Source organism: Nelusetta ayraudi, unplaced genomic scaffold (genome assembly GCF_046127955.1).
Source record: "Nelusetta ayraudi isolate G7.1 ecotype Tasmania unplaced genomic scaffold, CSIRO-AGI_Nayr_v1 ptg000006l, whole genome shotgun sequence".
In the NCBI taxonomy this organism is placed as follows: Eukaryota; Metazoa; Chordata; class Actinopteri; order Tetraodontiformes; family Monacanthidae; genus Nelusetta; species Nelusetta ayraudi.
The window spans coordinates 5,672,376-5,695,599 of record NW_027466056.1 but is presented as its reverse complement, the minus strand read 5'-3'; the positions used below and the strand labels follow the sequence as shown (position 1 = coordinate 5,695,599).

The 23,224-nt window shown below is 44.9% G+C and overlaps 1 protein-coding gene across 2 annotated transcripts in view; it reads right to left on the bottom strand.

Annotated features, from left to right (window-relative positions):
* Positions 1-23,224, bottom strand: part of fam184aa (family with sequence similarity 184 member Aa) — a 45,042-nt gene that overhangs the window by 7,190 nt on the left and 14,628 nt on the right. For both annotated transcript variants that reach the window (XM_076017241.1, XM_076017247.1), the window contains exons 7-17: positions 23,017-23,178; positions 22,127-22,262; positions 20,817-20,998; positions 20,335-20,520; positions 17,113-17,235; positions 16,301-16,462; positions 12,208-12,329; positions 10,696-10,846; positions 3,917-4,031; positions 3,120-3,217; positions 221-374 (exon numbers count right to left, since the gene is read on the bottom strand). In XM_076017241.1, the coding sequence (XP_075873356.1) occupies positions 221-374; positions 3,120-3,217; positions 3,917-4,031; positions 10,696-10,846; positions 12,208-12,329; positions 16,301-16,462; positions 17,113-17,235; positions 20,335-20,520; positions 20,817-20,998; positions 22,127-22,262; positions 23,017-23,178 (1,591 nt within the window). The remainder of the gene's footprint in view (positions 1-220; positions 375-3,119; positions 3,218-3,916; positions 4,032-10,695; positions 10,847-12,207; positions 12,330-16,300; positions 16,463-17,112; positions 17,236-20,334; positions 20,521-20,816; positions 20,999-22,126; positions 22,263-23,016; positions 23,179-23,224) is intronic.

The window sequence follows — 23,224 nt, the reverse complement described above, 5'->3', positions numbered from 1 at the left end:
TATGTGTCCAAACTTGTGACTGCCAGTGAAGAGCGAGGGTCTTGCTCCTAGGCAGCTGCCATCCTGTTTGCCTTGCTTAAAAAATTTTACACACTGGACCTTTAAAGAGTGATGAGTGAGCGGGGCTGACGTCTGTCATCTGAGACGAGCCAATTGAGTGGTTCCTCTTGTTTTTAACCACGGAGGGCTCTACGTTTTGAATATTGCATGCAGCCCTCACCCAGCTTGGCTTTGCCCTCGTCCTCCAGCTCGAAGCGCAGCGTCTGCAGCTCCTGGTCCGACTGCTGCCTCAGGATGTCCAGCGTCCTCCTGTGGGCCTCCTTCAGCGCGTGCACCTCCTCCCGCTGCTCCTGCTTCAGACGCTCCTCCAGGGCCTGTGGACGGAGGTGCCCAAGGTGGAAGGTCGTCTTGAAAATCTCATTAAAGTCCCGTCATCGGCATCGCACTTTCTCACTTCACTGTATTGTTTCTCTTTTGTGCTGTCATTGTCGTTTTTTTCGGTAGTTGGTGCGTCGGAGTTTCGTTTTTAAATGTACACTGAGAAGTGAATGTAAGTCTAAGTCAAGTCAAGTCTAAGTCAAGTTTTGGAGAAAGCAATGAAAACACGCTGGTGTTGCTTGTGAGTCGCTATTTTTTTGATCGTGCTGAAGTCAAGACGACACCAACCAAGACCAAGACATTATCGAGACTAGAGAGTATTGAGATTGAGACTAGACCAAGACGTTTCGAATTCAAGACCAAAACTAGACTAAGACTATATGTCAAGGAAAAATAACAGCAAAACAGGACAAATGACTCTTAACTCTTTTGCATCTACATAAATGTAACAGCAACATTTCTTTTCAGCGAGGTGTCTTTCAATAACGTTCTTGAACATTTTGCTGCTTTGCCAACTATTTTGAACGATTTTCAAAAATGTTTCTTTATAAAATTTAAAAAAAACCAAAACGATTAACTAGAAATAATTTGATTATGGCATGCCAAGCATGAACAAAATGTATAAAAACCTTTATTTTGTTGTATGTTTTTGTGCAATGACAATAAAACGCCATCTATCCGTCTATCTATCTAATGTCTGAGCTCATCACTAAAAACACACTCATCTCACTCATGGTGGTTGTGACCTCAAACTTCTGCACAGCTGTGGGGGATGAGGTGGTTAAACTAAAACTTTCTTTTTTGTTATCAGTCATTGCCGTGCTGACTCAGTCTCCAGCTGTTTCGATCAAAAATCTCGACTCCGCCCAGTAGTGTTGTAGTACTCCAGATTGCTCTTGGTCTCAAGAGAGCCCTTAATAAGGGACTTGGTCATGCAGGGTCTCGGGAGGCATTTTTATTTGGTCTTGTCTCGGTCTCGGACTGGGGGGTCTCGAGATTTTTGATCAGGACTCAGCCAACACTGTAATGGCACGATAATAACAGAAAATAATCCGGCTGTTTAATGCTTTGCTTGACACCCAGAGTGACACTCTGCCTCTTATAACTAGTTAATTATTGTTTTAATTTCATGAAGCAAAGTTGTTTTTTTGAAAATTATTCTAAATACTGGGCAAAGCAGCAAAATGTTAAAGAGAATTATTTAAAGATACTGTGCTGAAAAGAGACGTTGCTGTTCGATTTAGAAGCAAACTTGAATTGAAAAAAGGTACTGGTCATTTTTTTCTGTTTTGTTATTATTTTCCTTTGATATAAAGTCTTGGTCTTGTCTTGGCTTCGAACCCCAAATGTCTCGATATTGATACTCTCTAGTCTTGATAACGTCTCGGTCTCGGTTGGTGCTGTCTTGACTACAACACCAGCGCCCGGTTCGAAGTTGAGTAAAAAAGGCCTCCAAGACCCTTAAAAAGTGGTCCCTCCGAGACCGGTCTTGAGACCAAGACTAATCTCGAGTACTACAACACTACTTTTAGGCCCACTTGACACTCTCAATCGGACATAAACAACGTCGGGGCTGAATGGAAAACAAGCGGCGGTGGCAGCGGCTCCTCCGGTGCTTCACCCGCCCGCAGGAGGCCGTAATATCCTCTCAGGGAGGAAATTGACTTGGGGATAATGTTGTGCAGCCCAGAGTCGCCGGGACAATATATCAAATTACATGTCTGGAGAGATTTTCTCCCTCTCTCTCTCTCTCTCTCGCCGTCCTCCCTCCTCTATTTTCAATTTCGCAGCCTTTGGAGATTTGATGTCGTGCAGCGCCCTGCAGACGAGAGGCTGAGGGGAGGTGCGCAGGGAATGGATACAACACTTGGAACAGCTGGGGGGACCGTGTGCAGTCACCGTGGTTACAGGTTGTCGCGCTCGCACCCCCAAACAGCAAGGTTAATTCATGCAGAGAGCTACTGTCGCTCGCCGTCTCTTCCCCCCGCCAAGGACAACGTTTTTTTTGGCGTCCCAAGAAAATGTGGTTCCAGACCAAGACAAGACCAAGACTTTATATATCAAATAAAAAATAACAACAAAACAGAAAACAATGACCAGTATCTTTCATAAATTCAAGTTTGCTTCTTAATCAAACTTTGCCAACAATTTTGAACCATTTTCAAAAAAGTACTTTGCTTCATAAAATTAAGAAATAAATTAACTAGTTATAAGGGGGCAGGGTGTCACTCTGAGTGTCACAAACAGAGCGTAAAACAGCAGCAGCTGGATTCCTTTCTGTTATTATCGTGTCATTAAAGTGCTGGCTGTGTCTTGACTGGTCTTGATCAAAAATCCTGAGTCGGCCGAGACCGAGACCCTTAAAAAGTGGTCTCGACACCAAGACCAATCTCGAGTACAACAACACTAACTTTAGCAGCTGATAACTCAACTGTATGTTTGTTCCTCTGCAGATTACACCTCTTGGAATTAATGACAGCAGCCAGACTAAACTTTGAGGAAGGAGTTTCAAAGAGAACCACCGACACGAGTTACCATCACTGGAATTCAAGAGGAGTTTGAAGTATATAGAACTTGTTCAGAACGTCCACTGAGAAGCGTTCTGGACCAGTACTGGAAACGTGCTAATGGGGTTAACCAGCAAAGAAAAAACAAAGAGTGGAGTAATCAGCTGCTAAAGTGTGTGTACATTTTTTCGGGACGCTCTGTACATACACACATGCACGGAAGAGAGTTCCCACCCTGATCTGGTGCTGCCTGGCCTCCTCCATGGTGCTCAGGGCGCAGCAGTGAGCTTCCTGCAGACGGTGCTCCCGCCTCTGGTGCTCCCTCTGCATCTCTGCACACACACACACACACACACACACACACACAAAGGACAAACACACAAAGGATGAACACTTTGTTGCAGTACTTTAGTGGATTTTTCTGGTATTTGCACTTTACTTGAGTATTTCTTTTTCTGACAACTTTTTACTTTTACTCCCTACATTTCTACTCCTCACGTTGGAAAAACATGCTTAGTACTTTTGCGTTTACAAGTGTGTAGAAGATACAGATTCTGTTCAAAGTAATCTGTTGTTGTTGCTTGAAGCGGAGCGATACTTAAAAGGGAGATTATTTTTGAGTACCTTCAACCCAGATTATTCTTTTTTAGTAACAATCTGTTTTTCTGCAAAATTACCAATAAGTGTATTGTTTGAAAATGTTTTTTGCTTTTTACTTAAGTGCTTTCAAGTAAAAGTATTTTCTTACTTTTACTTAAGTAAAGGAACTGAATCTGTACTTTCACTTTGACCAGAGTATTTTTTTTGAACAAGCATGCGTACTTTTACTGAAGTACAAAATGTGAATACTTTTGCCACCTCTGTACACACACACACACACACACACACACACACACACACACACACACACACAGCCTGCTTTTACCTACTGCTACTGCCCCCTACTGCCTTTTCAAAATAAAATAAGTCAGTAGGTGGCGCTTTACTTTGGTCCTTTTCTAATGAAACAGGGCGTCTTGCAGGCAACTGACCTTTGAGTTGCTGGCTCAGCAGCTCCCTCTCCTGGTTAAACTGAGACTGCAGCTGCTGCAGGGCGGCCTGCGATTGGGACAGCTGCAGCTCCAGCGACTGCTTCAGCAGTGAGATCTGGGCCCGGAAGGGAGGATGGGGGGAGGGAGGTAGAAAAAAGGCAGAAAAAGAAAAATGAGGTACAATGAGAGAGGTGGAGGTGCTTGACGACACAAAACGTTGCGAACCCGGGAAGCTGTGAGGAGGCTTTAGCTTTTTAATCACGTTGGATTCTCCCCCCCTGTCCTCGTCGCCGAGGACAGGGGGGGAGAATCCAACGTGATTTCAAGGAGCTTAAGGGGAACATTAAATCCTGGTATATTTTCGCCTCGCCGCCCTACATCCCGCTCCTTTCAGCGCCAGCTCCCCTCCTAACGGCCCGTGACGCTTCCGTCCCGCGTCCCCCAACTTTTTTGTAGGGTTTTTGTTGAACGCCAAACGGTAAAAGCGCCGGCCTTTGTTGTTTGAGACGTTCGCCCAAACAAAGCGACACTTGCGCTTTTTTCCTCCCTTTCCCCGTTTGAGTTCTCGGCGGCGAAAGGTATCGCAAACTGAGCCCGATCACTCGACATGAAAGCGTCTCTCGCAAAGGAGAGGAAATAGAACAATAAACACGTTGACGGCAGACGCGTGCGCTTAACTGGGTCACCGTGATCACTGTCTTTGTTTTCACGCCGACTTCGATGGAATCCTCACCGTGTCGTTTCCCCCCCAGACAGACTGATAGACAGACAGACTGACTGTTTCAAGTCTGGTTCAGAGTTTCTTTGACAATGGAGCCAGTGGTGTAGTCTAGTTTATTCTCGTGGGTAGACTCATTTTTTCCCTCCCGCCTCACAGCAGCTGCTTCAAAACAACACAAAACAAGAAGCACCGTCATCAGGCTCAGTTATGCATCAAGTATCCAGTATCCAGCATGTAAGTGAGAACATGGACGACTGATGATGTATTGTCTAAATCAGGGCTGGGCAAACTTGTTGACTGGTGGGGCCACAGTAGGTTCTAAAATGTGACAGTCGGGGCTGGAGCAGCAGCAGATGAATGGAGTGTTTTGGTGAGCCACCTCATTTGAGGCAAAATATATCATAGGATGTGTAGAAAACACGTGCTGTAATGACAACTGAAAATTAACTAAAGTGTAACAACAAAGTGTGTCTTTGAAGTCCCACTGTGTTTAACTCTGTCACACCGTGGTGAGGTTTTGTCTCGTCATTTCCTGTTTTATTTTTGACGGCTTAACTCAGCTTCCTCTCGTTTCAGATCACGCCCCCCTCTTCATGTTCCACCTGTGCGTCTGACCCAGTTACCCATTGTTTCCACCTGTGCCTTGTTACCCTGTGTGTTTAAAAAGTCTGCGTTTCCCTTGTCTTGTGCCAGAGTGTCTTCGTCCGTCACGTCTAGCCCTGAAACCGCTCACAGCCACAGCCTAAAGATTTCACAGTAAGACAGGTGTTCCTCGAGGTCAAGTGATTTTTTGTTTATGCAAAGTTATGTTATTAGAGTAGGCTTTTGTTTGTTAGTCAGTCTTTTTCCTCCTTGGGACTATTCAGACGGTGAAAGAAGCCCATCAGCTCCCGAACGGCTCAGCAGGTCCTGCACCGCCACTCCTGCTCAAGCCAAATCCCCTCCACCCACCCACACCCTCAGTAGGATTTGGCTCTGTGGGGAGAGTTACAGCGGTGGAGGAAAGGGTAAGACGGATTTAAAAACCAGAGGACGGTCGACCCCACAGGGTGCGACACGATGAGCTCTTGTCGAACTCACTTTTATTAATGTGTCGGTATCTAGATCGCTGTCAACGGTCCATAAGATGTAAATATCATGCTTTTTTCCCCCTTTTATAGTCTACAAATGGGGGGCGATGGATCAGCGCTCTCTGCCAGGTGGAAGAAGGACTACTCTCCTGACCTGTGCTGGGTCAGCTCTTTGAACGGGATGCCACATCCTGCACAGATCCTCATTCTTGACGATTTTCCACACAGTCAACACCGGCCCCTGCTCGTACACATTGGCCTACAACTCCCAGTCATAAACAGCCCAAGGAAGATGCGCTGGAACTTCCGCAAAGTCAACTGGAAGAAATTCAGTGAAACCCTGGACCGGAGTGCTGTTACCATCCCACTCCACACCATCACTGTAGAAGAAGCATACAACCGCTTCTGCAGCGCAGTCTTCAAGGCTGCCCACACTGCAATCCCACAAGGCTACCGGCCCCTCTATGTCCCATGCCTGGACGAAGAAGGCGCTGCCCTCCTACAATCCTAGCAAACATCAGGGGACACAGAGATAGCAGACCTTCTCATTGAATCGCTAAGTTCAGCCCGGCGAAAGAAATGGGAGGAGACAGTCGCTGACCTGAGCTTTACCCATTCTAGCAGGAAATGTTAGAGCCTCATCCGTCACCTGCACAGAAGCCCCCTAGCCAAAGCCGAGCATCTGTCACACCCAACCAAGTTGCATCCCACTTACTGACCATTGCCAAAGCCCCCCAAGACAAAGACACCAGAAGAGCAGTTATAACTGAGCTAAAGAAAACAGAAAAACGCCCGCAGAGGAAACAGACACTGAACCCTTTGATCATGAAAAATCTTGGTCCCCGAGCCCTAACCTGGTTGCCACAACTCTTCACAAGGATCACACAAACAAACTCAATCCCAAAAAAATGGCGGACAGCAAAGGTTATTGCCATACCAAAACCCGGCCAAGCAGGCTTCCACAAGGACCGCAGCACAGGAGAACAAGTACTGGCTTTAACCACCTTCATCGAAAATGGCTTTGAGAACAGACTGAAGACAGGGGCTGTGTTGCTAGATCTTACAGCCGCATATGACACAGTCTGGCACAAAGGCCTCCTCCTGAAACTAACAAAGGCGATCCCTGCCTGGGCATCAGCAATCATTAAAACTCCGCTGACCAACTGAAGGTTCAGAGTCCACCTCAGTCAGAATACAAGCACATGGAGAATGCAAAAAAACGGACTCTCACAAGGTTCAGTACTAGCTCCAACTATGTTAAACCTTTACACAAACGACCTGCCCACTACAAAATCCCGCAAATTCCTCTATGCAGACGACATATGTCTAGCATTCCAAGCGCCAGACTTTGATACACTGGAACGGGTGCTCACAGAAGACCTTGCTGAACTGGACCAGTTCTGCAAAACCTGGCGCTGAAAACCAGCCCAGCAAAAACCGTTTCCAGTGTATTCCATCACCACAATGTAAAAGCTGCCAGAGAACTAAACAGAACAGAACAGGTCCCAGGCACCAGCCTCCCAATGGGACAGTGGTCTACACTCAATCGCTTCAGGACTGGACATGGCCCATGCTCAGCCAGCCTTCACAGATGGGGCAGTAGCCCCAGCCCACTGTGCGCATGTGGAGAGGAGCAATCAATGGAACAAATTGAGGCTTGCCCTCTCCAAAGACTGGAAGGAGGATTACCCACCCTGCATACAGCAAACCAGGAGGCAACTGCTTGGCTTGACTTTGCATTCGCTAAATAAAATAAATCTAGATCGCTGTCAACGCTCCATGAGATGTAAATATCATGTTTTTCCCCCTTTTATAGCCAACAAATATTTTATTTTTATTTTTTAACGCCTTATTTCTTTTAATTCATATAATTTTCCAGATTTTTGCTATACAGTTGCTGTAATGATGAAAATTTCCCCACTGTGGGATTAGGCCTTTTATTCAATTCAATCCAATTATTTTTTTGGAAATTATCTTTTTATTTGGAATTAATAATTTCCATCACATATCCCAATAAGAAATCTTCTTCATAACATATATTTCGTATACAATGCCAATCCAATTGTCAACGGTGGCTGGTTCTACTTTTAACCATTTCCTCCTGACAGATTTCTTACTGGCTGCCAATAGTATAGTCAGTAGTTTTTGTCTTTGATGTTCCATGTTTCAGACAGTATATTACTTTTCACAATTAAAAGGGAAGTTTACCTCAAATACATTTTTTATATGTTTGTGGATGTCTACCCAATAACATCTTTTCAGCAATCCCCAAAAATATGGAAATGTTTGACTCCATTAGATCCACAACGTCTATTCTATTCTATTCAGACAGCCGATCGTCGAGGTGCAGTAACCGTTAGCGACTGTGACCTGGTCGCGCTTGTTTTGCATGGGGAAAACAAAACAAAAACAACAACAACAACAACACCACTTCAGATGGTTCTATTTTCTTGATAGACGAGGAGGAAGGCAAAACACAGAAAAATGCGCAATTCGCCAAAGCCCCTTTGATGACAACAAACACACACACACACACACACACACACACACACACACAAAGGCAGACACACTCATATGCATGCAAACAGCGAGAGCTCCCGAGGTGATTTGGAACATGTTTGATGTTTTCTTTTTTCCTTCCAGTCGGTGTCTGTGAGAATTTTCAAGCGCAACGTTTTGTGCGGCGCAGCGCACATTTTAATTCAGCTTTGAAAACACCAATTTCTCGGTTGTTACGACTCAGTTCCGTTTCACCTTCTGACCCCGACTCAACCAGCGTCTCTGGACGACTGCGGGAAGAGAGCGAGCAAAATGATGCTTCAAACGTAGGTTTCAAACACAGGGTTATTAGGAAACGAGCGTTGTTATTCCTTTTTATTTTTGCAGGCCGTGCGCTAATGTTTCACTTAGCGTGAAAGCTAAGAACTACTCCCTCCTGAATCAATTTCATTCAATTCAATTTTAATTCTTCAATTTCTTTCATTTGTAGAAGAATAATTAATGTAAAAAAAAATAAATAAAAACAACGTTCTCAGAATCTAGAATGAAAGGGAGCAGAAACAAGAATAGTCTTATTTAATATGCCCCTTTCTCCAGAGAAATCATATTTCAAAAAAACAAAAGTTAAAGAAAGCAGCAAAATAAACAAAAACATAGAAATACAGTAGCTTCCGGCCAGACAGATTCAGGGGGTGAAAAAATGAGAAATGAGAAATTCTTTGACTGCTTCAGTGCTACTGCAGATATTTTGCTACGACTACTTGGATATTTTGCCAAAGTAACGGCAGGATTTTTAGAGGAGAGTTGGCGAGGCGGCCCGGATAGGAGTCGGCCTCGACTTGTCACGGAGAGTTTATCACGCCGCCGCCGGGTCGCCGTTGGCAGAGGAGCGGGACGGGCTCCCCTCCCTCCGCTTTGAGGTTTGTGACTCAGCCCGAGCTCTGACATCGGCCGCGGGGCAGCAAGAGCTCGGCAGGAGGGATGAGGGGAGGAGAGGCATCAAACGCTGCTCCGACCTGAGCAGCGTCAGCATCAGCAGTAGCAGCAGCATCGGCATCGGAACCAGAATCAGCATCAGCATCAGCATCAGAATCAGCAGCAGCAGCATTAGCAGCATTACCATTGGCATACGCAGCATCAGAATCGACATCGGCATCAGCATTAGCATCCGCACTAGCACTAGCCTTACCATTAGCACGGCAACAGCATGAGCATGAGCATCCGCATCAGCACGAGCAACAGCATTAGAATCAGCATCAACAATAGGAATAGCAATAGAATCAGCATCAGCACTAGCATTGACATTAGCATCACCATCAGAATCCTCAACAGCATCAACATCAGCATCAGCACTAGCATTAGCATTAGAATCAGCATCCGCATCACCATCAGCATTAGCATTAGCATCAGCAGCATCAGAATTGGCATCAGCAATAGGAATAGCATAAGCAATAGTATTAGCACTACCATCAGCATCAGCATTAGCATCAGCATAAGTATTAGCACCAGCATCAGACCAGCAGATTACTGTTTGAGGACGAGGGGAATGGAATCATTGGAACGCCAGGAAATAAAGGAAGCAGTTTTATTTTTGTTCTGCCTCGGCCGCGGAGGGGAATGAGGGAGCAGGGGCAGAAATAAAGGGATGAGAGGCGAAATCCGACTGGTCCTTTTCAGGCCCGGCCATTGTGGCGGCCCCCGGGAATTGTGGGAGAATGGCAAAAGGCAGGTGAAGCGGCTGTTTATAGCATCGGCTTTGTTAATCACATCCAGACACAGTGAAACGCAGCAAAGCCAAATACAGAGAGAGAGAGAGAGAGTGTGTGTGTGTGTGTGTGTGTGTGTGTGTGTGTGTGTGTGTGTAAGCGTGAGCTCGTCTTCCCGGACGCACGCTACTCTTGCCCGCCCTCCAGGGGGCGCCTGAGAGTCAATCAGAGCCTCTTTAGCTCTTTGTTCACGACAACTGAGGGAATCGTCCTGGTGCCGCTTTCATCTCCAGTGGCGGGTGTCGTGGCGGGTTCCTCGCAAAGGTAACGCTGAATTATTAAGCGCAGTCACCGAGGAGAAGATTTCGGAATTCACTTTGCTCCTCCGATGTATTAGAGACAGAGACAAGTCTTTAGGAAAAAGAGTCACGGCGCAAAAAAAGAAAAATACAAGAATTCAGCTTTTTGGTTTCTTCTCCTGTATGTCCACCTCATTTACATGTTTAGTTATTGATTTATTTCAGTAGCCGCGCTATGTTTGGACGGATGAGGTGACAGAATCTTTTTTTTACAAGTAATCAAAGAGAAAAATATAACAACCATTCTTGACAGCAAACAAACGCAAACCAAAAAAGCAAACGTAATTCTCGTAAAATCCCACGGGACGAGATTTTAGGAGAATTTATGCGCTTCACACCATTCAATGCAAACACCGGCAAATTTTAGAAATATCGCTTTTATTTTGCAAAAAAAACTCCCATGGAAACGCAGCTGCTGACTCACCTGCTCCAGCAGGTCCTCCACCTTCCTCTGCCAGCTTTCCCTCGCCGCCATCATTTCCAGCTCCTTCTGCTGGGAGAGCTGGGTGAGCGACACCTGCTTGTCCGCCTCGTACTCCTCGGTCAGGTCCTCCCGCAGCAGCCGCACCTCCTCCCTGCCCATGAAACCAAACCCCAAAGTCGGAAACTCTTTCTGACCTTGAGCCAGAGCAGCGGTGCGCAAAACTTTTTAGACTGGTGAGGCCACAGTGGCTTTGAAAAAATTCGACAGAGGGGAAGCCGGAGCAGGAGCAGATGGATGGAATGTTTTGGTGACCCACCACATAGGAGAAATAAACATATATCATGGAATATGTAGAAAACGTGATTTAATGTCTCTTGAAAATGGAAAAAAAGCTACAAAGTTACAACAAAATCAGTGTCTTTGAAGTAGAGGTATTTAGCTCTTTATTGAAATGACTCTTGAACACTGAAAAAATTGATGAAATACAGCTATTTTATGACTTAGTTACTATTAATATGATTTCTTCAAGTTCGGCGGGCCGGATTGAAAACCTTAAAGGGCCACTTATGGCCCCCTGGCCATAGTTTGTCCTGTCTGACCCTTGTCTGAACTAGCCTATTTATTTTGCTCTTTGCTATTTACCCGGTGCTTGCAGTGTGCAAAATACCCGTTAATATTCGGGGCAGGGGGTCCCCCGACTGTCATTGTTACTCAATACCAATCTACCAATTCCTTAATATGCAGGAGGCCTAGAAGAACCTCACAGTATTTTATGGATCCAACGCTAACTGGCATCAGAGCTTGTCACATCACCTTTTTCTCTAATTATTCTTCTGCGAGGTATAAAACCCCGTCCTTTTCATTCTTGAGAATAATATTTTATCAAATTTAATATTAGAAGATGCGATCTTGAAGACATTTTAGTGACCATTAGTGACAATAATATGTCAGATTTTTAGTTTTTTGAAAAAAATATGAGACCCCTTTAAAATTTTGCGTTGAGGCTTTCAGGAGCTCTCGTGGGTTAATGTATTGTAATTCTATTGTATTTCTATCTATACTGTATTGCACACACTGGGCGCTTGTTCTAAAAAGTAGTGGGGTTGCACCGATACCGGGGTTGAGTACCCTACTCGTACTCGTGCCGAGACTGCGACACCGATACCACTTCTACATGTATGCATATGACAGTTTTGTGTGCTTGTACTGCAGTGAAACTCGTGACAGTTTTAGAACTTTACTAGAAAAACATGCTGAAGGATGTTGATCTGTGGAAAATGAATGAAATCAGAGTAATTCTATAATGTGTAATGGCCTTATTAAGTACTCAGCATCGGTATCGGCGAGTACTGAAATGCAAGTACTTGTTCCCTACTCTTTGTGTATAAAGTGGTATCAGTGCCTTCCTACAAAGTAGCTGGCGCCATGGCGGAGCCGAGAGGCCCGAACGAAGAAGAGGATCGTCGGGATTGTTTTTTTTTTTATTGTTTTTTTCCCTATATTTTGGTTTACCGCAGCGCGTCCCTCCACTTCTGCTCCAGGTCGTCCGCCATCTTGTCCATCTTCTGCTTTTCCTCTGTGCGGATGGACATCACCCTGGCCTCGTGCTGCTGCCGCTGGGTCTCAATTTCCTCCTGCCAGAAGTCAAACGGACAGCAAGGATCAAGGAGCAGAAAAACAGACAATGGTCTTTGTAGTCGACTTCTGACCAGGCTGGACTTTTTTCTCCACCCCGCCACCTCTGCGTCGATTCATGACTCCGAAAGGGCCAGAAGAAGAAAAAAAGATGACAGGAAGGAGACTTTTTTTATTTATTTATTTATTTCTTATTTCTAATTCAAGTTTTGAGTTGGAATTTCGTGAATAAAGTTGAAGTAAACGGGAAACTGGCGAAAACGGACACAGGACAAAGTACACTGCGTGTAGAGCGCTTCAACTTTATTCTAGACATTTTCATTTTAATCACAAAATTTCACCTTTAATGTTGAAATTTTCACTTCATTCTCAAATGTCCTCTTTAATCAAGAAATTTCAACTTAAATCTCAAAATTTCGACTTCAATCACGAAATTTTAACTTTAATCTCAAAATTTCAACTTTAATCTCGAAATTTTTACTTTGTTCTCAAAATTCTGACTTTATTCTCAAAATTTCAACTTTATTCTCAAAGTGGAAAATTGAAAACAATTCTTAATATTTTCTTTTCTCTCTCTTCTTGTGGCCCTAATTCCAGGCTGACTAAAAAAAAAAGCTCTTGAGCGTTAAGACTTGGTCACCGCAAACTGTCCTCTGGAGGGAGATTTTTTTTTTTCATTGCTCCACACGCGCTCTTCCAAAAAGAGGCTGGCCGGGGGTTTTGCGCTATGCTATTAAAGGAAGTCGAGCACTTTCTCTCCTCCTTCTCGACTACAACAATTCAAATTCTTTGACTTTTGAAGGCACGCAGCGCACGCTGACTGCCCGACTGAAGTCGATGCTACTTATAAATGGATAATTTCTCCCTCAACAGTCGCTGGAGTGGTTCTGTATTAGTGAGGCTTCGCTTGCAAACGAACCAGTTTGAAGAGCGGCCTCTTTGAAGCAAACAAAGAGAGCCTGCTCCTGATTGAGCCGACCCGGAAAACGGGTAGATCCACATCCAGTCGTGGAGTTGGAAGCATTTTAGAACTTTTTCTAGTAGAGATTTTGTGCAATAGAAAAGTGTAGAACAAAATATTAAAAGCGGGATAAACCCTATAATAAATACCTTAATCTGTAACGTAGACACATATAAATGAACCGACTTTTTTTTTAGCGGAATGCTGCTTTTGTTTGTTTTGCTAATTTTTATTTTTATCTTGTTGATGATGTTTCGTTGATGTGTTCTTTCACTTGTACGTAGTTTTATTGTGGTGGGTGTTTGTTTTGGTATTTAACATTTATTTTTACAGGGCTGTGTTCCATGTTGAGTGTATAAATAACATGCACTTAATATTTTGATATCACGTACATTAGTCATTCCTTTTAGCACATCATTTGGTTAATAAAATAATAGAATCAACAAAGAACATCTAAGGAGCCGTTTATTATTAGTTATTGTACTTATAAGCCTTTCCGATATCCAAACTCACCTGCACATTTCTGTCTTTCTCTCTGTCGAGAGAGATATGAGAATGCATTTGTTCTATTTTATCCTTGTATGTACAAATAAATAAAGTAAAAAAAATTTTTTTTTTTAGAAAAGAAGCTCTTTTGGGTTCGAGTGTTCACTTCGATTGGCCCAAATCCTCTCTTTCTTTTCTAGATGGGGCCCCGATAGCAGCAGCAGCAGCAGCAGCAGCAGCAGAACTGTGCAATTCCATCTTCGTATGACTCTCTGCTGCCCTCCTCCACTTTTCCCTTTATGATTGTTTCCCGATTATTTAAAATGTTTAATATTTTTACCGCAGCAGCTGCAACTCCTCCCACCTCCCACGTCTTGGGGAATGATCTCCGGGATTGTCGTCGAGAGCCCGCTTCAATTCCATTTACGTCTTTTCAGGGCCTTTTTTCTCACAGTGGCGGAGCCAATTTACTGCTGAACCTTTAGACAAGGCGGCCATCAATAATCTCCCTCCCCCCCCTGCCTCTTTTCCGCTCTTCGCACTCTCTCTCTCGCTCTCCTTTACAATCACCGGGCTCTTTTTTTGAAAGAAATAAATATCCGCGGCCACTCGTCTCATAATAGATTCATCGCAATTATACCGCAGCTGCTGGCCCCCTCTGTGAAACCTCACTTCCTGTTTTCGTAGCGATGGTGCCATCTCCGCCTATGCTCCTTTATAAAAAAGTGTGTCTAGTTTTTGTTTTTTCTGAATCTCATTTTCCCCACCTTTGATTTATTTATGTATTTTCATTGTGAGGGATGCACCAATGTCACTTTTTTTTACACAACTCGCAGAGTATGAGTACTTGCATTTCTGTACTCACTGATATCGAGTGCTTTATAAAGCCATTACATATTATGGAATTGCTTTGATTTTTTCCCCCTGTTATTTAAGCAACACTGTTTTTCTAGAAGTTTCACTGCAGCACAAATACAAATCAAACGAAATTGTCATATGCATACATATACAACTGGTATCGGTGTTGTGGTATCGGCACGTATTTTATGAGTATGAGTAGAGCACTCAACCCTGGTATCGGTGCTAATACCTGATACCGATATTGGTGCAACCCTAGTCATTATCATTATTTCTACTCTTATTATTTGTTATTTTATTTAGTTAACTTTTTACTTATTTCATTTTATTTTCATTTTTGTCTCTATTTATTTGTTCTATTTCATTCTTATATGTGCAAATCATTAAAGTCAAAAAAGCTCTTTTGGGGTTTGAGGTTTCACTGTGACTGGCAGGCCGGGCCCATTGACTTCCTGTCGCTCCGACCTGCTGGGTGCCTGGAGCTGATTTCAGACTGAGGGGCTGGACTGTGTGGAGCTGCGCCACGGTAGTGACTGACTGCTGGGAAATCAAAGAGGCACCTCGCTTCAGGTCGCCCCCTTGTCCGCGGGAATACACTCAAAGGTATTTTCTCCCCCTGATCGTCAACACTCGCAGGATCAGGACCTGCTTTTGCAAAATTCCTCCACTTGCAACCAAACCCATTGATGGGTCTTTGTGGGGTCCGGGAAGGGAGGAAACATCCATCTAAAGAAAAGTGTTGCATCTTAGCTTTTTCCTCCCGACGAGCAATTTTGCTGCGGTGGAAGGATGCATTACCCCCAACCCATGCACGATGGCTGGAAGACACGATGTCTTGTTTAAAACTAGGAGGACATTAGATATTCTCTCCAGCATTGAAAGGGAAAACTCCAAAAGACATGGGGACCCTTCCTAAAAATTATTGCAGATCACTTGATGTAATACTTGACTACTTGACAACAGCTTCCCTCTATGTAATAATACACTGGCAGTGGTGAGGGGTGGGATGACAGGAGGGACATGGTGGGTTACGTTTGTTTTGAGTTACCTGTATTACCATGTGTTCTACTTGTATAACCCTTTGGACTGACACATCCAGTATGTTCTTCTCTTTTTATTGTGACTTGGATATAATGACATTGCCCTTTTTTTTGCAGATGTTTACATCCATTGCATATACATGCATATATATCCTGCCACACCCTGTAATGACCTGTTAACTGCATTTGTCTGTCATAATCTATTTGAGAAAAAGATCTTCAATATAAATGTGTCATTATCATGTTTCCCGTCATTTCAGCCAACCGGAACTTCCTATAGCAAGTAAAACCGCTGTGTCGGATTCACGCGATGCTGCGGCTCCATTTCCCCCGATCGCTTCCCGAGAACTTCCTCGGTGTTTGAGCTTGAGTTTAACTAGAACTCGCTGAACTGGCAAGAAACTGCAGGAAAGTTGCCCCTCAGGCGTGAATGCTGTGTAGTTTTTAAATAAATGATGGTTGAGATAGTGGACCCTCAAGTCCGACGAAAAGGAAGGAGGATGGAATTTAAATTTTTCATTCTATTTTTTATGAGGATGGACAATTATTATAAAAATGTAGCTAAAAGCGGAGAAAAACAGGGCAGGTGTTGAATCATCTTGGGTTCTGAGAGGCCTGGGTTCACCTGCAGGTCGGTCAGCAGGTTGCTGGTCTCTCGCACTCGGGACCTGGTGGCGTCCAGCTCGATCTTCAGCTTCTCCTGAGTCTCCCGCAGGCAGCCGATCTGCGTCTGCGCCGAGCCCAGGTTCTGCTCGCCCTCCCTCACCAGCTCCTGCAGGTGGGACACCTGCAATACCACAGCAGTGAGGGGAGGGGAGGGGCAGTAGCGATGATCATGATCACGTATCAACATGAGAAATACAAGAAGAAGAGTAAAAGTCTTGCCACCAGTATTCAAAAACCTTTGAAATAAATAGAAAATAAATATACTGGTATATGAAGAGGGTTGAGTGTCCTTGAATCAAGTCATGTAAATGTGTTTCTCTTTAGGGAGTTAAATCGTGGAATGGGCTCAGTTATGAATTGAAACTGTGTACATCTCTGTTGAGTTTCAAAAAAATAGTGAAGGTCAAATTTTTTAATGACGATAATGAAAAATTATCGAAATGAGATATAATTAAGGAGAATATTTTAAAGCATATATTTTCTTTTATGTGCTTTGTATTACTGGTATTCTGGGTTGTCTCATGAATTGTACAGGACGGGAAAAAATAAGCCTCGGCTTCAACCTGCTCCTCTTTTCATTTACAGAGTTGGCTTATTTTTGTTGTTGTGAGAGAAAATACCATGCAAATTTGTATTTGTCTGTTTTTTTCTTGTCTATTCATGTCAGTTGACTGCACACGATTTCAGTGTTGTACAGTGTAAACAAATATAAACTGTTTATTCATTCATTCATTCATCGTCATCTTCATCATCGCCATCATTAGCACGCACCTCCTGGTTGGCCATGTTGAGCTTGGCCGACAACTCCTCTTTCAAGTTGTCGAGCTGCTGCTGGAGGCGGTCCCGCTGCTCCTCCAAGGACAGCCGCTTGATCTCAAACTCCTGACTCAGTTTCTGCAGGGAAGAGGGAGGGAGGGCCAGAGAAAGAGGAGAAGCGGGAAGAGGAGCAGGAGGAGGAGAGGTCTTCACATCTCAGGAAGAGAAATAACAGGTGAAGCCGCGAGAACGGATCAAAGATCGGCCTCGAGCTCCGAGTCTCTCGGGCGCCGCGGAGAATCTCATTTTGAGGCTGAGCCGAGCCGGAATGAGGCCTGGTGGGAAGGCACGCAAGCCGTCATTTCAAACTGAAAAAAAGAAAACAAAACACTTTCCATAATCCCCCCCGGCCCAACCGCCGCAACAAAAATCCCTCCTTTCGAAACAGCTTTTGATTTCCCCTCTCGCACAAATTCTCTCCTCTCTGTTCGCCTTTCGTTCCCAGACTCCATCCTCCCCTCGTCCCGTCCCGCGTTTTTTTGCGAGTCACTGAACGCATCGTCACGCCTTGTCTGCGCTGGGGCCTGCTCGGCTGCGGGGGGGCGCCGCTGAGTGAAAAGTGCCGTTTCTTCCTTCTCGAAGACGGATTTCACGCAGAATCCCCCCCCACCACCAACTCCCTTTTTAGGATGAAAAGCAGCTGCACTCGGAGCGACAGGTCGGGGCTTTTTCACCATATCAAGGGAATATATTCCCTTCATATCAGAACCATGCTTCTGTCCTTTTGTTTATGGCTTGTGTCATTTAAAATGAAAAAAGATTCAAACTACAAACTTTTGAATTCAATTTTTTTGTATGTAATGTTTTGGGAAGTGAAATTGGGTAGTTGGGTATTGAGTAGTGTTGTAATAGAAAACAAATGGATTAAAGAGTTACATTTTGAGTTATACTGTGTGAATTCAACGCTGCCAGTGTTAAACTGCAACTACGGAGCCGCGATGTGTCGTAGGCAAAATCGAAATTACACAAGCACCCAAAAATAGGCTGGACGAGTTGCGGGTACGAGGTCGTGTTTCTCTATCTCACAGGAAAATCAACTTTTATTTATTTATTTATTTAATTTTTAATTTTTTTTTCTACGTTGTAATGAGCGCTCCCAGGCTTTCCGGGGATTTTTTAATTCCCCTCCTAATCACAGCATCTACTCAATGCGATTTAGTCAAAGCGCTCGGATATGGAAATCACACCTTCGGGGACGTGTGGTGACGCTGGACGACAGAGTTTTGTGAGTCTAACCCCCAAATTCAGATGCAGATCGCGGCCTTTAAAGTCAGTGTGCGCATTTCCACCAATAGGGGGTGGCGCCGGCGCGCTTCAGAAGCGTGAAACCGCACCGTTTTGGAAAAATACGCGGCGGTTCTATTTTTCCAGCTTCGCGCGTGGCGAGCGCGTCAATCGCAGCAGGGAGAATCGTTCAGGCAGGAAGTCAGCGGTCGGAAAACACGGTGGATCCGGTTGATTTTCATCATAATATACAATGTGGCTGTATTTAGTTTTTTTATGTGTTGATGGATTTTACTGTTGAACGTCGCACATCGGCTTCAACACCGTTCAGTTCGGCTGACAAACATTAAAGCAGATTTCACTTTAAATGTGAAACTATAATGAACAAAATGCCTAGCGTTAGACGGTACAAAGCTGTTTCCAAGCGCTAACGATCTGATTGGCTGTTTGCCATCGACATAATAGCGTCACTGTCGTCCATGCGCAGGTGTCGAAATCCCTTGCGCCGCGTGATGGAGCCGGTTCAGCCGAGCATACGGGCCACAGCTGCTATTCTACACTTGCGCCGGCCGTCTGAGGATTTTTCTTCTGCTGCTTCTCCTTCTTCTTCTTTCTTTAAGGCACGCAAGTCGTATCAATGAGTCTTTCTCGCCACGGCCTCCCGTTATCAAAGACGTGAGCTGACTGCAGAGCGAGCCGCTCATTTGATCTTTTTCCCTTCTTCGTTCGTGTTCATGACGCAGTAGTGCGGCCGCGCAAAGGGGGCTTGTGTTTTTTTGTCTGAAGGGGCCGCGGATAATTGTGGAAAAGTGGAGATCTTTAACTGGACAGAGGTGAACGAAAACACAGCGTGGCCTTGTTGACGCAAACTGGGGGAGAGAGAAATAAAATTTCACTGAACGTCGGCCGTAGATAGATGACTGTCACAATATACTGGCCTCAGCGGAATCATCTGCAGCCTGAGCACAGCTTCTATTCTGCTCTCGTCTTCATCATCATCATCATCATCATCATCATCATCATCATCATCATCACCACCATCATCACCATCACCATCATCACCATCACCATCATCATCACCACCATCATCATCATCATCATCATCATCACTACCATCACCATCACCATCACCACCATCATCACCTCTTTCATCATCATCATCATCATCATCATCATCATCATCATCATCATCATCACCATTATCACCTCCTTCACCATCACCATCACCATCACCACCATCATCATCATCATCATCATTATCATCATCATCATCACCTCCTTCATCATCATCATCATCATCATCCTCATCATCATCACCGTCATCCTCACCACCATCACAATCATCACCGTCATCTTCACCATCATCATCACCACCATTATCATCATCATCGTCATCATCATCATCATCATCCTCATCCTCATCCTCATCATCATCATCATCATTATCTTCATCAGGCTCCTGAGAGGTTTGCATAATTAGGTGAATTATGAATGAACATGGCGGCTGCCGAAATTGATGATTTTTCTGAAATTTTCTCTCATTGCCGCCGGCTCATTTTCTCTCCAAACACGCCCACACTCGCCCGGGTCTCCCTTGCTGTTGCTCTCGCTCTCTTGCTCTCTCTCTGCCCGAAGGCAGGGTTTTAATGTCAATGAAAAATGGACCAATTAGCAGCCAGTTCGAGCTGGAGAGCAGGTTTGGGGCTTCGTTATGAAAGAGAACGGACGGAGGGATGGACGGAGGGGGAGAACTTCAAAGTTAAAAAGAAAAAGGTTCTAAGCTCTATATGACTCCATCTGGGCGAAAGGGTGAAAACGTCCTTCGAGCATAGCTAGAGAAACCGCTAAACACAATAATTATAATCAAAATAATATTACGCTCATGTGTATATTCCATTGACTTGTCGGACTGTTTCCGAGGCAGCGGCCCCTTCACGACAATGCTTTTCATACCGTCACCAGGAGCTGCTTCTCCTCCTCCTTCTCCTGCTGCGCCTCCTCCGTCATGGCCTGGTGCTTCTCCTCCATCTCCTCCAGTGCGTGCATCTGCGCCTCCCGGAAGCGGAGCATCTCCTCCTCGTAGTGCGCCCTCAGCCGGGTCAGCTCCTTCTCGTGACCCTGGTGCTCCTCCCGCAGCGACTGCAGGGGGGAGAGAGAGAGAGGAGGGGAAAGAACAAGAGGTCAGCTGTTGATTCAACTGGCGGTTCAGGTTCACTCAGCCTGATGGGTTCAGTTCAGTTTCAATAAAGAGCTAAATACTGTGGGGTTTCAAAGACACTGATTTTGTTGTAACTTTGCTTTCGTTCATTTTCAATTGACATTAAATCACGTTTCTTACACATCCCATAATATCCTCCAATGAGGTGGGTCACCTAAACACTCTATCCATCTGCTCCATCCATCGGTGCCACCAGTTGAAAAGTTTAGTCGGTCACCTGCTCCAGCTTGTGCACTTGCTGCTTGTGCTGCTCGTTGGCCGCCTGGCTCTGGTTGAGCAGGGCCTCGCGCTCCTCCTCCAGCCGGCGGATCTTCTCCTTCAGCCGACTCTGCTCCTGGTCCAGGTTCCGGATGGTGGCCTCGTGGGACATCTGGGTGGCCTGCAGGGAGCCAATCTGGCCTGAGGGAAAGGTGGGGGGTGGGGCAATGGGACGAAAACCTCAGGTTTTTGTGGAAATAGTTGCTTAACAGGAGTGTGTTTTGCATCGGGGTTGAGTTTAAGTCTAAAGTTCGGCTTTTTTTCAGTGGCTACAGTTTCCCGTTTCTTATCCTTTTCAACCTCCAGCAGTCTAAGTACGTTGCACATACTGCAGAGTTGCAGCCTGCCTCGTCATAGCGCTGCAAATTTTTGTGCAGACGTGCCCCCTGTGAAAGATTAATGAGCGCTATGAATAGCCACGGCAGGTGTTCGCGGCTGTAACCGCGAACATGTGGAGCGTGCAGCCTGCAGGTGCATTGGGCTCAGGTAGCGGTGCGCACACGGCGCATCCAATGTGAACAGGTTAATAACAACTGTAGCTGCGTTTTCATTACCCCCAGAATAAAAAACTGATAGATTTCTTTGAAGATTTCCTCAAATTTTGGCTAACTGATGGGACATATGTAGCTGCGTTTTCCATGACCCCGAGAATTGCGGAAAACCTAAATATCGCAATAAAAAACTGGTCGTAGAAACACCTAAACTTGGCTAAAAGGTTTTGACGCTCTCATGAGGTGGTTTTTTCAGACGTATCAATATAGAGGTATATCGCAAAAGTGTCATGGAAACACTCTTTCACATTTACACGTCACAGGACGTGACGTAGGTAACCAGTTCACTTCATGTGAAAATGGCGGAGGAGGAGACGGAATATTTTTTACAAGTAATCAAAGAGAGAAATATAACAACCCATCTCGAAATGCAGATTTATACAAGGAATTAGAAAGGGAAATGAGGGAGAAGAACTTGGAAAAGGACGAGATTTTACGAGAATTACTGCTAATGCGCTTCACACCATTCAAAGGAAACGCCTGCAAATCGCAATTGTACTTTGTCGAAATTTTAGAAATCATGGTTTTATTTTGCGAAAAACTGTAATGGAAACACAAACTCTGGAAGCGCATCCTGATGTGCGGAGCATTTTGGTTTTGCTGCCACGCGGAGGATTTCTTTCTCCCGCGGAAGTTGCAAACCGCAGAGCTGGATGCGCACCCAAAAAAACAAACAAAAGCACAGGGGAGCTGGGTGGGGTGGGATGGGGGGTCTTACTGGCTTTGTGGAGGATCTCAGTGGCCTGCTGTTGAACGCGCTCCCTGCTGCCCTCCAGCTCGTACTCAGTGTCCTTCAGTTGCATCACCCAGATCTCGCCGTCCTGGATGGCCTCCTCCAGCTGCTTGTGCAAGTTCTGCCGCCCAAACAGACAATGAGCAATAAGACAACAGAGTCTGAGCGGTTTATTCCCGCAGGGCTTCATACGCACATTGCATCCCAATCTGACATTCTTTAAAGGTCCAGGGTGTCAAATTTTTGAAGGAAGCTTGCCTGACAGCATATTTCGTATTTCGGGTACAAACAGGATGGCAGCTAACTAGGAACTAAGACCCTTGCTCTATGTATATTCTTATATATATGAGAAGTGTTCTAAGGGTACAAAAAACAAATTACTTTTATTGTACTGCGAGTATACACTTTTATTTCTTTCACATGAGTCCCTTTACACTCCCTCTCCTGAGCTTGCCAGTGAACTACGGTGGCCTGTGAGCACAAACCTGGATACCTTCTTCTTTGCTGGTTTATTTGAGGACGCGAGCAGTAACCATAATTACAAATAGCGCTGTCAGGTGACCTGGATTGTCCAAACCAGGCCTCCTTAGAAATATGACTGTGCAAGACCCTGTGTGTATGTATATTCTTATATATAAATAACAACCGTTCTAAGGGTAGGAAAACCAAATGGCTTTGATTGTGCAAAGTGTGAGAGCTTACACTGTCATTAATGTATTTGTGGACAGTATGTTAAGCTTTTACGAATATAAAAATCATAAATCAAGCCAAATTCTACACAATGTACCTTTGAAAAATTGTCCATTCCCCTGGTTATTTCACTTTTATAAAATCTGGACGGATGGATGGAATGGGATGGTGCACGCGCAGCAGACCTTGATGGTCCCCTCGGCGTTGGCCAGTGACGTCTGCAGCCGGTTGGTCTTGTCCCGGTTCTCCCGCGCCTCCTCCTGGGCCTTCTGGACCTCGCTCCGCAGCTTGGACAGCGAGCGCTGCAGCGCCGCCTCCTGAGCCTGGAACTCCTTGCGGAGCTCGACCTTCCATGGGAGAAAAGGGGGAATGAAATGGTGCAAACGCGAGCAA